Source organism: Haliotis rubra, unplaced genomic scaffold (assembly GCF_003918875.1).
Source record: "Haliotis rubra isolate DU_JTF1 unplaced genomic scaffold, ASM391887v1 Scf475, whole genome shotgun sequence".
Taxonomy (NCBI): Eukaryota; Metazoa; Mollusca; class Gastropoda; order Lepetellida; family Haliotidae; genus Haliotis; species Haliotis rubra.
The window spans coordinates 424,810-442,935 of NW_025767163.1; the positions used below are offsets into that span (position 1 = coordinate 424,810).

General features: G+C 42.2%; 1 protein-coding gene across 1 annotated transcript in view; it reads left to right on the top strand.

The window, feature by feature from the left end:
* The first annotated feature begins 3,158 nt into the window (after window positions 1–3,158).
* The window catches only part of LOC124290811, a 50,117-nt gene continuing 35,149 nt past the window's right edge, over window positions 3,159–18,126 (top strand). The window contains exon 1 of the mRNA XM_046727637.1: window positions 3,159–3,261. Coding sequence (XP_046583593.1) covers window positions 3,198–3,261 — 64 coding nt within the window. The 5' untranslated portion in view covers window positions 3,159–3,197. The remainder of the gene's footprint in view (window positions 3,262–18,126) is intronic.

The following is an 18,126-nucleotide window of genomic DNA, read 5'->3' on the forward strand; positions in this document are numbered from 1 at the left end:
TTTCCGATCTAACCATCCCCAAATAAGCCAACTATTACGACTGTCAACAGCTGTGACAGCCAAGCATGGTTGTACACTTGGTCCGGTCTAGTAAAGTCGTTTTGGGGTTCGAGCAATTTTAAAAGCAGAACTGGTTCTTGAATATAGGCTTGTCACCGGAAATCTGGTACCGGAAGTAAGATGGGCACGGTCTCGCATATCGCGAGTTGGCACGCTCAGAGGGATCCGGTAACCAGCTTAATACCGGAAGTAGCGGTTCGTGAGAGTTACAGTCCCTATTCCTCAAAGGCCAAACGAATGACAGATCCCGATCTGTATTCCAGTGTGTCAACGTCAACGTTTTTTCTTATATGAAAAAGAGATTCAAGATCCAGTTTAGAATTGTTTTTCAGTAACTCATGGCGTCAGACAACTTTTGAGACAAAGGCGGTGCTATCAGTATGCTAAGGTGTGCCTACCCTGTGTTACCCGTGAAGATCCGGGTTAGAATTGGTCTTCAGTAACCCATACTTGTTGTAAGAGGCAACTAACGGGATCGGGTCGTCAGGTTCGCCGACTCGGTTGACACGCATCGCACCCCATTTGAGTAGATCGATGCTCATGCTGTAGATCACTAGATTGTCTGTTTCAGACCTATTTACAGATCGAAGCCTTGTAGCTGCAATATCGCTGAGTGCTACGTTAAACAACAAAGAAAGAAAGAAAGAAAGAAAGAACGAAAGGAAACATGAAAAGAACACACCTGAGTTCTATTATAATGATTCTTTGTATGATAACAATAGATACAATAACTGAAAAGCTGAATGCCGAATAATCTATATCATTGTCATGACGATACAATAAACACATTTAGCTGGGGTCATCAAACCATCCTCTACCTGTAGGACGGGACGGGTGATTTGAGGCTGCAAGCATCACAGAAAAAGGATCCATGGACTGAGGTAAGGTTACCGATGCTTGAAAATAAGCATGGCGCTGAAACGGTTACCTTTTGGAAAACGGGTTTCTTCTCAATCCAGTTTACTTTCTTTGTCCATTACATTTTCTCAGTGACCTGTGAAAATGCAGTTTAGAATTGGTAACCCATGCTTGCTGACTCGGTTGCCAAATGTCATCGGTTCCCAATTGCGTAGATCGCCATGTTCATGCTGTTGATCACTGGACTGTCTGGTCCAGACTTGATTATTTACAGACCACCGCCATATAGCTTGAATATTGTTGAGTATATAAAAATCACTTACTCAGTCTCAGTAACTGATGTAATGTGAAATATCCTAAGCCTAATAATAATGTATGGTGGAAATCCTAAAATGTAGATTCTGATATTGGCAAACTGACAGGAAGGCGATCAGTGCTTATGGGTCGTAATGGCTGGAGGGATGAGATGAGATGTGGCGCTGTTGAGCTCGGGGGTCGAAATCGGAATCTGCACTTTCTTAGCCATCGGAACAAAAGATACATTCCATGGCCAGACATGCACGAAACCTTCGAAGCATGCTTCTGATGAGTCGACCAATGTCATCTTGACTCTTTTCCCCTCATCAGTGAGAACAGCGCCGAGTTCACCGAGAGAGGTGGGAAGATTTTGATGACGCAAATGTCCACAAATGATGTCTCAGGCATGTGCAATAGGTCACAGGTCAGGGCATGCTGTTGGCTATGAGCACGTGCATTAGCATTTTGAAAGATGAACGTGGTCCAACACGTAATCGAAATGACACCTCGAGTGGGCAATAGTGATGTCCCGAAAGTACTGATCTGCCACTTTGCTGTGGACAATATTTACGCAATTCGGCCATTCATTGTGATATCACCCCACACCCAGTACGATGTTCAAGTCCATAAAACAGTCAGTAGGACGTTTCCAGCCGTGATTCCTTCGATCATGGGAATGATCCTCTGTTCATCATGGGAATGATCCTCCGTTCATCGTGGGAATGATCCTCCGTTCATCGTGGGAATGATCCTCTGTTCATCGTGGGAATGATCCTCCGTTCATCGTGGGAATGATCCACCGTTCATCGTGGGAATGATCCTCCGTTCATCGTGGGAATGATCCTCTGTTCATCATGGGAATGATCCTCGGTTGGTACGAAAACATGACATCCAACTGCTGGCACCGCTGATTCCAATTATTCGTCTTGTTTTGGGATGACACATATGCGCGTATATGCCATCTGTGTAGACAATGTCGCCCGGTCTGGGTATGCACTTTACGCTAGTTGCCTAATTAACGTAAACGTTCAGCACGTTATGTCGAGTTCTCAACAAAATTATTTCCTAAATGATTAAATGTGTTCCATATGTGCCTTTGAGCGTTGAATTTAAAAACAACAACAAATGTGTCACTACCGAGCCTGAGTATAAAATGGTAATTCTGGCACCCTGGTACGTACTCACAGATGTCACGTGCTTCGTGAAAGTCAACTATGTCGTGTTTTGGATTTAGATTGTTTTCGGAAATGTTTCTGCTACATAAATCACTTACCTTCGTTAGATATTGGTGTGTAAATCTGTAGTTTTACCTCAGAATAACATTTTGTATATTATATATTTCATGTAATATTAAACACCAACATCAAAGGACAACCTGCCTCGACGATATGCCAATACCGGCAGTGAACGTACGGCAGGATAGCTTTGAAAAATTTATATGTGAAGGGATCACTGAGAGTGTGGGTGAGGACACTAGGTGTTAGTTAGTGAGTGAGTGAGTTTAGTTTTACGCCGCATTCAGCAATATTACAGCTATATGGCGGCGGTCTGTACATTTTCGAATCTGGACCAGACAATCCAATGATCAACAGCATGAGCATCGATCTATGCAAATGGGATACGATGACATGTGCCAACCAAGTCAGCGAGCCTGACCACACGATCCCGTTAGTCGCCTCTTACGACAAGCATGGGTTACTGGAGATCAATTCTAACCCGGATCTTCACGGGTACACCAAGTGTTACATAACAGGGTAGGCACACCTTGGCATACTGATAGCACAAACGTTGTCTGACGCCACAGACCAATACACCTGAATCAATAACGATGCAGTCAGACAGCGATGTACAGACTTGTTCTGTCCATGTATTGATCGCTCTGGCAATAATAAGCTGGATTCCCGAAGGACACAGCTAGAAAGATGAGTTTCAAATATCTTGACAGTTCACGACATACACTGTTACAGAAGACAGAGAGCAGGATGTTCTGGAGTGGAGGTTTACCTTTGCTTCTGCTGTTGGTATACCTGGTTGCAGCCAGCTTTGGTAAGTATGACGGTACTAGCTACCACAGATAACTTTATAGATTATAAATATACATTATGTATATTATTAAACGTATTAAGCATATTACTATTTCAGTTCATGAATCTTTTTCAGATTTGAAAACCGTTTTAATTATCCGTCCAGTTATGTCAAGAATATTTTGGTGTTATCAGTGTCTTAAACAGAATACCTGGTACTGTGCCGGTAAACTTTAATAGGGTGTCATCGTTAGTGGGAAGAAACGTGTGAATTTTCAGATTCATCGCCTCGGTTGTTTCCGGTTAAAGGATCTGAGGTAATTTAATAGCAGGTCTAAAAGCAAAGAGCTTGATCAAAATACTTGATATTGAGAAACTTCTTAATTTCCACCAAACCAACATATGTGTAATGGTCATATATAGAGCATATTCGAACATGTTATGACTAATTTCCTAAATTATATCTTGTACGCAGCTTGGGTGGAAAACAGTAATTTAGATCCAAAATCTATATTTTGGCATCTCTGTTCATGTTAGATACATTTAATATTGTTGGGTAAAATTTCCAATGCTTAACTTTTTTGTAGGTTTAAAGGGGGTGGAAGGAGGTCACCGTTGTCAATATAACACTAACGTGTCTCAATAACGTTTGCGTCAAATGCGGCTATAATATTCATGGAGGCATTACCGTCTCATAATATTGCATCATATACTAAAATAACAACAATAAAACAACAATACCTGTGTTAAAGATGAAAGAGTGCAAACGTCCTTATTTAGGATAGGGCCAAGCAAAAGTTTGGAGACAATCCAGCATTTACATTTTGCCTGATTTGAGGTATGTTAAGTGACATCTATTTGCATACAAGGAATAAATTATTCTGCTGCTATTTGTATGAGCAGTGTTTTGTCGTGTGTGAGTGAGTGAGTGAGTGAATGAGTGAGTTAAAGTTTATAGTCACAGCGGTGAAAGTCACAGTGAAAGTTGGGGATCAGATAGTCTCAATGATGGATATAAAAGGTTGATTGCTGTCTGTCGATTGTTCACTGTATTTGGAATATTGTTGACGAACGCAAAATGCCACGTCTAAGTGAAGCCAACCGTCATATCGCCATTGGTTTGCTTGAAGCTGGCCAGTCTCAACGTGCAGTTGCCTGACGCATGAATGTTCACCAAAACACCATTTCACGGCTCTGGGAGAGATATCGCCGCCAGAATGCGGTAGCAGATGCCCCTCGTAGTGGGCGACCTCGTGCGACCACTGCGGCGCAGGATCGCTACATCCGGGTACATCACCTGCGTCATCGAACAGCTACGGCGACCAGTACCGCTCGACAAATACCCGGATTGAGGAGGCTTTCTGCACAGACCGTCAGGAACAGGTTGAGAGAGGCTGGTTTACGTGCCAGAAGACGTTATTTTGGCCCTGTGCTTCGACAACAACATCGTCGACATCGAGTTCAATGGTGCACCAACGTTTAGGCCTGGAACCACGACTTCTATTGGAACGACGCGATGGAAGAATGCGGGTGTACAAACGTCGACGTGAACGTTTCGCCGACGCTTGCGTTCCCCAGGTGGACAGATTCGGCCGGGAAAGTGTTATGATGTGGGGGGAGATCACCTGTCGTAGGAGAAGTGATTTGGTGATGATCCAGGGCAACCTGACAGCTCAACGGTACTGTGACGAAATCCTACGCCCACACCTCCTTCCAATCATTGATCGCCAGAGGGAGTTGTTTCAACAGGACAATGCCAAGCCCCACACACCACGTCACACTAGAGACTTCCTCCAGAACCACAACATCAATGTGCTCCCCTGGCCCTCAAGATCACCGGACTTAAACCCGATCGAACGTCTGTGGACAGACGGGTGCGACGCCGTAACCCTCAGCCCCAGACACTTCAGCAACTCGCACAGGCACAACAGGCAGAGTGGGCTGCGATTGGGCAACACGAGATTCTGAGACTTATTCGTTGGATACCGAGGCGACGTGCAGTTCTGGATGCCCACGGTGGTCACACGAGGTATTGACTTCAGCGCCACCACACGTCTCAATGTGACACTCAAACTGACCTTCCTCGAGTTGGTGCCAAAAATGGATAAGTCTGCATTCCCAGTGTGCAATTCCGCTATATTTCATTGACTCATAAAGCCTTCAAGATGTTTCAAAATAAACATAAAAATACAGTTGAAATTCTTATATGCGTTTCTTTTTTGGGACAGTATAGTTATAAATTCATGACAATTACATACATTTAAAAACCTGTCGACGAAGGACAGTAAAAGTCATCATTTAAATCAACAGACATGCTACGATTAAAAGCTTGGTAGAGTTAAATTTACTTTGAAAGTTTTTGGACTTTTACAATACTTTAACCCCCTTCGAGGATACATCCACCTACAATCTCGGTTGCTTCTTTAATAAACCGATTATAAAATACCATTGGTATATTTACAAAACATATAATCAAAACAATTCTATTTCTTTTAAAAACCATTTATTAAATGATAATGTACACAATAAAAAAGATATGACACTGAAATATTGTTAAGACATAATACACTTTTAAATCATGCAAGATTATGGCCTGATAAAAATGTTCATCATATTAGCAGCTTAATGATGAAACCCGTGTCTACATTCCAATTTTGGGCTAGTGAATTATTTTGTGGCCTTGTAACTTCCAGCCTAGCTTGTCCGACTGGCAAGCAAAATTTCAAAACTATTTTTCACACTGCCTCGATGGTGTTGTCATGGTTATCCTTTAATTTTACAGGTTACTTCAATAATGGTTATTTATAAGGGCATAAATGGTATGTTTAGCTTCAGATGAGAATGTCTGTTTATACTGCAAGCATTATTATGACTTTCATTGTTGAAAAAAAAGAATTAACCTAAACATATGGGTATTATTCAATAACATGTGCATATTAATCATTTAAAATATATACTCATAACGACTATGTTGCAGTTTCCATTTCAAAAAGGAAATTGTTTACTTTGTGTAAAACAGGTCAAAACCGTTAAATCATGTCAAGGCCATTCATATACTTTCTTGCGTATATTTGCAAGTCAAATGGAAAGAAAATTAACAATCCAAATGAAAATACAAACGTAGCTGAAATAGAGGTAGACTTCTTCACCGTAGTTAATCTAATAACATAAGGGTTTCAAAAATTGACTACCTAAAGACCTTTATCATAGTTTTAAATAAGTCCAGCTTAAAAAATCACGGAAGATGTATGAAGTAAAAATAAAAGATCGAAATCTAAAAAAAATTCAACACATAAAAGTAGTCATGCAACAACCGGTACTGCCATGTCGCTTGCCGAATTGAGGTGGAGTAAAAAAAACCCTTTCAACTAAATGGATTTGGGGCAAACACATCATAAAACGCGCATGTTCAATGACATGCCACATCAAGAGCGGACTTGCCCACAACTCAACAACAGAAAAGGTGAGTTGTCTGATGAAGTCATTGGGATACATCGGCGTCGGGGATCAGTTCTTGACAAATGGCTGGGGGATGTGAACAGACGATCCATGACATCCAAGAGGTATTCTGTGTGTTGGGGTTGGGGGTTGGGGTGTGTGCAGGCTCCGGCATCACATTGACATGTTGGGCTGCAAGGACGTTCTGCACATATGGGGCAGTATAGAGTTTGCCTAATCATGTTGCAGCTGTTGTAGAAATGGTAGGACAAATGGACGCAGAATGTCACCCGTGTAAGGCTGATCTGTTTCGTTAAAAATTACCAGAAGTGTTCTCCTTTGCCCACAAGGTCCACCAGTAGTACCACTTCCATCTTAACCATTACTTGCAACATAAGGCTGTTTGTCCTCCCATTAGATGGTAAGGACGTTGTCTTCCAACATCTCTCAACATAAAATAAAGACGACCTTCTGTCAGTCACGTCGTTGCCAACAGAACGGGACATCTAAATCTCTGAGGACGATGTTGTGTTGTCCAAACCGCCCTTTCTAATGTCTTTAATCTCTAATTCCTGAGCCCTGAGTCCCCTTGCCACTGCCTGTCGACTAACCATATGTCCCAAGTCATACTCGCTGATGACCACACTGTCAGAAATCGATTCAGGAGGTGCAAGGTACGCAAGTACCAGTGTTCACCGGAAGTGGTTCCCTGGGTCTGCTTGTTTTTGGCCTGACTGATGTCCACCTGGTCTGTCAGTAAAGTTACTTACAGCAACACGGGATTACCTAAAGGCTCTAGCAATAGGGCTTGCGAGACCGTGCCCATCTTACTTCCGGTACCAGATTTCCGGTGACAAGCCTATAGTCAAGAACCAGTTCTGATTCCAAACTGCGCGACCGCCAGATATGACTTTACTAGACCGGACCAAGTGCACAACCATGCTTGGCTGTCACAGTTGTTGTCAGTCGTAATAGTTGGTTAATGTGGGGATGGCAAGATCTGAAATTTGTTATTCGTGCAAGGATTATCAGTTCCTTACTGTCAAAAGACAACCAAGAGACCATTCGAAAACATATGAAACGTTTTTGTCACCGGAAGTAATAAGGTCTCGCGAAATGTCGTGACTTACCTACGGGCCCTATACATAACACCGGTATTTTACATGCTCACGTATTTTGCATCGAGTGAAAAACAACAACAAAAAAACATACACAACTTTGGATGCATTTGTTCCAAGCTTCGAAACAGGAATCTCAAACGTGTCATGGTATTATTTGAGGAGTAAATACACAATATTGCCGGAATATTCCTACGACTTTACTACATCGGACCATGAGGAAACAATTATGCTTGGCTGTGACAGCTGTTCACAGTCGTAATAGTTGGCTATTTGGGGATGGTTAGATCGGAAAATTGTTATTCCTGCAAAGATTATCGGTTCCTTACTGTCAACTGACGAACATGAGACTATTAAAAAAAGTTATGAAAGTTTCTCACCGGAAGTACTGAAGTCTTGCGAGGTGCCATGACCTACTTACGGGCCCTATGTAACCGTGCCTGGCTCCTATTTGTATCATACCCATTGTAGTTCGAGTGACAGTCGTGCCATTTAAGTTTTGTTTATATATAAGTGTGCCGTTTCATATACCTGAATGCACGTGTAGTTTCGGTTACCCATGCGGCACGTGTTTTTAACTTTTCTGCAATAGCTACAAAACATCATGCCTGCCGTGTATCACTTTCTGCATGGAAACAACGCGAAGTGCTTTACATTGGTTTAATTTGAACTTACGTTTTCAAACTGTTTGCAATTTTATTTTATACTGGAAATGTTTCTTTTGGTTTTCAGTTTATTACTTTCACGAGTACATGTTTACAGTAACCATGGTTCACATTTCTTTGGCACTATTCAACAAATGTGGACAAGCGTGTAATTAATTTGCTAGTGCTAATAGCGTAATGTAAGTGTTCAAAAGGAAAATGTGAGTTGTGCACAAGCCTCCATGGAGACATCGACATCTAAGACCTGTTTTAAGTAGACAAGTTCTGAATATATAATCTTTGTTCTTCTACCCATTGCCCACAAGGTCATAAAGTAAAGCTTCTTTCTTGTTACAACACACTCGTTATCACTCTTTGTATGTGTTTGTATGTATAATAATGAAGTCGTGAATGTTTGTCTAAGTATGTCGTTGAACCGATTCCTTTCATCTGTATTTGCATACAAGAGACAAGAAATTGTACTTTTTTACAAATGGGACATTTCAGAATTATATCAATGTATCATATGCCATATGTAACTGCGGAACAAACAAATATAACACTCTCTGCTTCTCACTAGCATCCAATTTCAGCATTCTTTGTGTTTTACCTTTTGGAACAGGCTCGCATATCTTGGCACCTATATGACAGCATCACATTTAGGGCATTGAAAAAGTTGCTTTTTCTTCTCCAAAAAGATTATTTGGGCATATTTTCCTCTCCATCAGTTTAAGCAATTTCCGTTCAGCTGTTCTCGTAGGCAACTGCTACAAAACCAACGTCTACGTCGTCGTGACTATAGTTAGATACATTTCTGTATGCAGGCTGCTGTAGGCACGAGGTTTAGGATCCGTAGTCTTTCTATCTTTTCTTTGCAGAGATTGCACAGACTAGCATTTACTTAGCAACTCACAAACCAGATGTAACACCTGGTGACTCTGAACGCAACTGTAGAGACCCTAACACTACTACTGCGTCTTATATGGGCAGCAACGTTCCTCGTCATCAGCGTTTCAGCAGTTGACTTACAATCTCGCGCATCCTTTATCAAAACCTCAATTTTCTTGACCAAGATATCTTATGGATTTATGCTCTTTCCAACATAACGTTTCGGGATCATTACAGATCCCTTCATCGAGCCCGTTAAGACCATGTTAAGGGGAGGGGGTACATTAGCTCACTAACGTTACCATTAGCATTAGTTCTAGGTCTAGCTCCATGGTGACAAAGAATTGTGGGTAATGGTTAGGTCCTTAACAGGCTGTTAACCTCTAATCATACCATTAGTTAACGCTCTGTTAACCCATATATGCATAGGGTCTTAGATTTTTATGGTGGTGGATGCAAGTTTTAGAGCCTTTACTTTTGATCTTTTGTACCATATTCAATGCCTTGGACATTGGCGTATGTGAATCTATTCTTAACACATAATTTTGGACGTTTACTTTTAAAAGTACGCTTCGCTTTTGCATTCAAGATTTTGTATCTGTTTAGATTATGGTCCTTAGTATGGCGACGGAAATAGCGTTCAGCCTTTATCCATGATTTCCTCGCTTGTTTGCAGTTGTCGTTAAACCATGGTTTTCATATGTGAGGAACAGCAGAGGACTTAGGGCTACATTCATCAACTATGATGTTTAGTTCATCAGAAAACATTTTATGGGATCAAGAATGCCCATGACGGTACTTTGGTGGAACATTGAGTATGGAAAAAGTGCAAACCGTTTTCATTATATCTTTTTGTTTGAACAACGAGAGTTTTAAACGCATTCTAATGGACTTATATAGTTAAAATATAGACCAATAAAAAAATCATCTTACCTCACAATTCGCCGAATTGTCAGGGGACCTGCCTTGCTACTGGAAGTGGCCATGCTTAAAGAACTTAAACTCTTCAAGTAATGTAAATGGTTCAACCACTAAACAATTTACTCCGCTTCATTCACGTCTATACTGCAAGTTTCTGTCTTCAACAATAGGAGAGAAATGCTTTTCTGAAGAACCCGTCCCCAAAAAGGGACGACATGCATAAATGAGTTAAACAGACCTTCCAGCAACCAAATCTTTAACGTACTGTTAACTAACTTTTCGTTAGCTATTTAACGGGTCGTATAGTGTTTAACGGTACGTTAAAATAACGGCATTTTGAACAACCGGGCCCAGGTCTCATTTCAGTGGATCTCCGCTGAAGAAGTTGATTACAATGTAATCCCCATTATAACCAAACTAAACATACGATGTTGATAAAGATTATGGAGTAATCATCACGTGATTGGATTTGACATCTGAATGTTCTAGTAGCCGTTCAGTGCTTTGGGAATCTTCACAAAGGACATGGCCACAACTATTTTTGAAGACTTTTTATATGATACCTGTTGTTTGTAAACGGAAAATAAATAAACAGTATTTTGGTGCAGTTAGTTTAGGTACGTATTTGTCGTAAGTATTTGATATGAATGCTGAGTTGGGACGTCAAAAAACACCCAAACAAAACACTGTGAAGATGTTGCCATGGAAACAGACATCTAACAAAACACCTCAATAATATTCATATATAAGGCCATAAATTAAATGTGTATCATAAAGTATGAATGTAGTTTATCCTGCACATATGTTGATGTTACCATGACAACCACGGACATGAAATTAGGCTGAATATGATTGAATGGATAACGCAGAATAACCTTAATTTATTATTCATTATACGTATTTTCTTATAATTTGTATTTTACTGTTTCATTATGAAAAGTTAAATATTGATAATTAAAATAGTGTCAGGGCTATGTATATATTCTCTCGTGTATATTTGCAAAATCCAATGTATGAAGCAATCTGCTGCAAATGAAACTGCCAACATACTGTAAACTGTCTGTTCACGTTCAGTATAGATTCATCTTGACTTATAACACATCTACCGAACGGTATTCATTTGACTTCGCAAACAGAAATTTGGAAAGTTCTCTTTTCAACTTCGTTAATGTAGCTGGTTAAATAATGTGTTGGTTCATATTTCTTTGCCCATATCAACGTTTATAAATGTATTGCTATGTCATGTACTAGTATTTTAAAAACTATTCCTCTAGGATGTACAATGCAACGCAAGTTCATGAGCTAAAGGTATATTTTATGTGTTCAAAATGAAAGGAGTGTGTGAATTAATGCTTAACGTCACATCGGCAATATTTCAGCCATATCTTGACAAGAACAATTTAAATTATATCAATATTAAAATTAATACATTTAGAACATACAAAAGCTGTTATCGAAGGACAGTAAAACTACTAGAGTATCACAGCTCTTAATTTAAAACTAGTACGCTATCATAAAAACATATCACTATAGATATCAATACAATATAAAACCGGGCTATAGATCACCAGCAACTGAAGGCTGATCACCATACTAAGGACCAAGGGGACTTACAGTACTTTGGCTACCGGCATGGACCCTAGCTGGATTTATATATCGACCCTTCAGCAGATGGCGATTTTGGTCAAATTAAACTAAAACTTAAAATGACAAAAATACTACATTTAAAAAAGCTGATAAATATAAATTTCCTTTGAATGTTTCGGGACTTGCGTACCCTCTCAGGATCAAAATGAAGGGACTGTGTCAATTTCTTTCAATTCTTCATGGATATACAGAGACCAAAGAAATTGTAAAGCCAGCTCCCCATGCATATTTCTTTTCGAAACCCGCTTTTATAATTAAAGCTACATATACGTTAAAGGACTCTCTGTCACGCGTGACAGTCTATTACTTGACTGTTTGTATAGTTCATCGCTAGACCGATTCCTGTATTATAGGTTACATGGTACACAAGTCCCATGAGATCTAAATGTCATTAGTTTTCTTGTTATTTAATGCCTCGCATTTTAGTTTGAAGTCTGACTTAGAAAATCTAGTAATTGACATATGCACGTGGATTTACGTAAAGGACGCGACACGATGACTTGTCGTGACACCTGTCACCCGATCGTGTTGCTGAAGACCAATTCCATCACGGGTGTCTATATTTCTGTACAAAGAGAATAAACACAGAGGGATGAACTGAGGGTACATATTTGTCGGAAAACATTGTTTGTCACTTAAAACATAAGTTTCTATGAGCCCTTCCTTGCCGACATCATGTGTATTTGTCTAGTTCGACACAGGATTGAATTATTTCAGTTGTATTTGAAGCTACCATGGACACAGTTCCCAGGGGATATTTCACAAACCAACAACACACACACACACACACACACACACACACACACACAAATATATTTGTATGTGTTCATCTGGAGGCATAACGGGAAAAACACAGAACTACTTGATTAGGATATGTTTACACTTATTTCAGGGTTATTGAATTCACTCAACAATAGGAACATTGACCGATGTATGTTGTATTCATACCATGTGCATTTGCCCAGTTTCCGATGATTAATATCCTGCTGTTATCACATACGTCTTTGTCTAAGACACCCGTGAAGGTCTCGGTTACAACTGGCCCTCAGTAACCCATGCTTGTCGTAAGAGGCGACTAACGGGATCGGGTGGTCAGGCTCGCTGGCTTGGTTGACACATGTCATCGGTTCCCAAATGCATAGGTCGATGCTTATGCTGTTGATCACTGGATTGTCTGGTCTAGACTCGATTATTTACAGACCGCCGCCATATAGCTGGAATATTGCTGAATGCGGCGTAAAACTAAGCACACTCACTCACTTTGTCTAAGACAAAATATTATGGGTGTCAGCTTCTTTTTTATTGTATACACAACGTTTCTTGGCTATTCTTTTTCTCTTCGTCAGGGGAATACTAACAGATGTTTTCACAATAATATAATGACAGTTGTACAGGATATGCACGCACAAACACACACACACGCACACACGCGTGCACACACACACGCACACACACATGTATATAAATATACATACATATATACACACACATATATAATAGTAATGTACACGAAGCCAGAGTGATTTTAAGCGTGTATGTACAATATACAATTATAATATGAAAGAGAATAGAATATACAAAAGCAGATATTGCGTCGTTACAGTGGATTAAGTGGGTAAGTGATAGACGCCACTGAGTCTGATTGATGTACAAAAGGGTACCTGATAGTATAATTGATAAACGGATGACAACGTCTCTATTTTTCCAATAGCGACGTTTCGGCATTGCTTCTTATACCGTTTTCAAGCATATGTAAGAAGGATGGGGTACAACCGGTTATATACAAGATACATGGACATATGATAATGTTTGAACAATAACAGAGGTGGGAAAACAAAGCATCATAGGAAGTTACATGATGAGCTACAATAACATGGTGATGAGCTAAGATAACATAAATGAGATGAGTGGGATTACCATGACAATTAGTGAACAAGTTAATAAAGCAAGTGCCAAGGAGCTGGGGATTAATTAGAGGGAAACCAGTGGTGAGGATTGTGAGTTAGACAGGTAAATGAGAAGCCAGAGATGGTTGTGTGGATTAATTATTTGTTGATTAGGCGGTTGTAAGCTGATTGGATGAAGTTGCCATGATCCCTATTAATAGAGGGGTTATAACGGCGTATTTGTAATGCCTCGGCCAATGAGTGTAATCATGTTTGTTGTTTGTAGGTGTTTTGATGACAGTGTCCCAGTTGATGTTGTGTTGAGGAAATTTGGTGATGTGTTCCGAAATGGCTGATTTGGTGTCCGCGGTGTTTGTGGGTGTATTTTCTTTGATGCGTGTGTTGAGTGGTCTGGATGTTTCACCTATGTAGTTGCCGCCACAGTCGCAGCTGATGTTGTAGACCACGCCTTTAGGTTGTTGTTGTTTTGTAGTGTGTTTCCTACCGTTAGCCATAATGATAGTTTTAAGAGGTGTGTGTCTGTGCCTGCTTGCTGCTTAAATAAGCGACTGGTGTGGTGTGATGTGTTGCCGATGTTCGGTAGTGAGATGCGAATTGGAGCGGAGTCGGACTTGCTAGTGGTGGGTTTGGGTGCTGGGTTGGGCTGTCTCCCATTTGTTACACATGCTAGTTGTTACACACTCTAATATTGCCAGTTGTTACACAGTCAGGTTGGGGGTTAATTACTGCTACACCTACAACAATAATGGACTAGCCCAAACTGCTCAGTAGAAGGATTTATAGTAACGCAGCTTAACTGTCAAATGGATCAAAGGGATTAAGAGCAAGCAGTTTTGATGTTTTTTTACTCAAGAAATGTTTGTTTGATTAAAGATGTTTTTATAGTTAGCATTTAATATTTACATTCAGTTGTTTTTATCTTGAGATGATTTCTTCTTCTCAAGGCAGTTGAGTTAACTCAATTATATATAGAAAATAAATCATTTACTATAAATGGCTGGGGATGACCCTTGCACATTAACCATGGCTGGTATACAAAGAGTAGAGTATGTCACATCGCCCCGAGGCAGATCACAAGTTCTTTTTTAAGGATTCCTCTACAACAAGTCCACAACACGACAGTCATGTCAGCACTGGCGATGCATTGTTAAGACCTGCAAGGGCAAATGCACAACAGTTGGAGATCTTGTCAGGAATGTTTCTGACCACAGTCATCCACCAGAAAATGTCACTCGGGCTAAGTTTATCGGCAGTCCTAGGAAAAGAAGAGACAACCCACATGCATGACCTCTACCACCAGGTTGATCGCTGAACAAGATGCAGCAGAAGTCCCTTTGATGCCGTCTGTCAACAGTGTCTGCAGCTCCCTCTACCAGAAAGTGAGTGTACAGGGAGTTGGAGAACAGAATCCAGAGACTGAAGGACCAGCTTCACCAGGGTACCAGGACACCACTTGACTGCCTTGATGCCATCGGACATTTGATTAAGCTTGGTTGAGACTCTTGTTATGTGAAATCTATGTGCTGAGATGAATCAGTGGTTTAGGAATAAATGATAAAAGACATGGAAGAATGATGAACTTCATATACATGGACTTGCAAACAAATGCATATAAAATGCAATAAAATGATATGTAGTGTTAATCAATTGTGTTGCGTTCTCTTTCTATGTCTGTAACGAGTATGGTCTATCCCATTCTTCACTAATAGGTAACAAGTGTGTGCAGTGGTCTGTGTATTGGGGTGTGTAACAACTGGCAGGTGTAACAAATGGGAGGATACCCTGGGTTGAGGGTGGAGTTAATGACACGGTCAACAAATTTAGTGGGGTAGTTGTTAAGTTGTGTAAAGACATACCGGAGGTGTTTAAGTTCAGGTTCAGGGGTGACAGAGGATAGGTTGAGTGCTCGGCGGGCGAGAGTTCAGATAATGCCGGTTTTAGTTCTGAGAGAGTGGTTAAAGTCAAAGTGGATGTACTGGTCAGTGTGCATGGGTTTGCGGTAGACAGAGGTTTGGATAGTATTGTCAGTAGTACGAGTGACTAGGACATCGAGGAAGGGACGTTGTGAGTTGGAGGAGGGCAATGGAGTCATTATTTTGAGGGAGGATTACAAAGGTGTCGTGAACCTTCCTGAACCAGCAGGTTGGTTGGATTAGTGAGATGCTGAGAGCATGCTTTTGAAAAGAGGTCTTGCAGATTTCAGAGAGGATGGGAGAGAGAGGGGAGCCCATGGTGATCATCCATAAAGCTTTTTCATCCCTATACCACCAACTTCTAAAATGCCATTCAAACAAATAATTGATATACAAAAGTTGGATGATATACAAAAGGTAGGAATGTTTCGTGAGTTAAGCTGACACATCATAGACGGTTGTTTCAGTTTCTACACGCGCTGAAAACTTCCCGGTCCGGGTACTGTAAGTGTTATGTCCGCCGCAACAACCATGATATCACAAGCAAACAGTATCACACCACAGTCCGTCATGTCGTTGCGAGGATTAAAGATTGAGATTAAAAATTGAGATGACCCCCCGGGGGACTCACAATGCTTCACAATACAAGATTTATTGTACTGTGTGTCACGCCCGATATATTCCCAAACATAACAGGGCGGTGGGTTAGCCTAGTGGTTAAAGCGTTCTCACGTCACGCCGAAGACCTGGGTTCGATTCCCACATGGGTAGAGTGTGTGAAGCCCATTTCTGGTGTCCCCCGCCGTAAAACCAAACTCATTCACTCATCCAAACACAACCGATGTTGACCACTTTCTGAAAGGCGTTCTGCATTCACAGCAGACAGTAGGTACGAACAAAGATTTCAAATATGTTGCTGAACATTGTATGTAAAAACATAAAATATAGTGTTTGTGATGACTCATTCCACTCGCTCGTTCACTCACTGACTCACTACGCTCAACTCCGATCAACCTCACTCAACCCACCCCACCCCGATCTGACCACCCCACCAACCTACCCTACCTAGCACCAACCTACCCTACCTAGCTCATCCCACCCCATCCCACCACCCTGGCCTTCAGAACCTCACTCACATCAACCCACCCAGCCCCACTCACATCAACCCACCCAGCCCCACTCACAACCCACCAGCCCCACTCACAACCCACCACCCAGCCCCACTCACACCAACCCACCCAGGACCTCTCACAACCCACCACCCAGCCCCACTCACATCAACCCTCCCACTCCCACTCACATCCATCCACCGAGCCCGACTCACATCAACCCACCCAGCCCCACTCACACCAACCCACCCAGCCCCACTCACAACCCACAACCAAGCCCCACTTACACCAACCCACTCAGCCCCACTCACACCAACCCACCCAGGACCACTCACAACCCACCACCCAGCCCCACTCACATCAACCCTCCCAGTCCAACTCACATCCATCCACCGAACCCCACTCACATCAACCCCCCAGCCCCACTCACACCAACCTACCCAGGACCACTCACAACCCACCACCCAGCCCCACTCACACCAACCCACCCAGGACCACTCACACAAACCCACCCAGGACCACTCACATCCCGCCACCCAGTCCCACTCACATCCACCCAACCCAGGACCACTCACAACCCATCACACAGTCCCACTCACACAAACCCACCCAGGACCACTCACAACCCACCACCCAGCCCCACTCACACTCCCACCCAGCCCACACCAGCCCCCACCCACCTTCCACACCAACCCACCACGCAACCCACTCACACCAACCCACCCAGCCCCACTCACACCAACCCTCCCAGCCCTGCTCACATCCCACCACCCAGCCCCATTCACTCCAACCCACCTAGCCCCACCTACATCAACCCTCCCAGCCCCACTCACATCAACCCTCCCAGCCCCACTCACTTCATACCACACAGCCCCACTCACATCCATTCACCCAGCCCCACTCACCATCAACCCTCCCAGCCCCACTCACCACACCACCACACCACACCACACCACACCACACCACACCACACCACACCACACCACACCACACCACACCACACCACACCACACCACACCACACCACACCACACCACACCACACCCTGCACGCCCCACCACCCTCAAACCACCCAACTCCAACGCACACCGCCACGTCCCACTCTGTTCACACGAAAACACACACTACACAACCACACTCACACCACACAACCCCATCAGTCTCACACCATACAACCCCACATCACCCTACCCCATCTTTCTCAGAACACAACAGGGGTAGCCTAGTGGTTAAAGCGTTAGCTCGTCACGCCGAAGATCCGGGTTCGACTTCCCATGAGTACTATGTGTGTAGCCCATTTCCG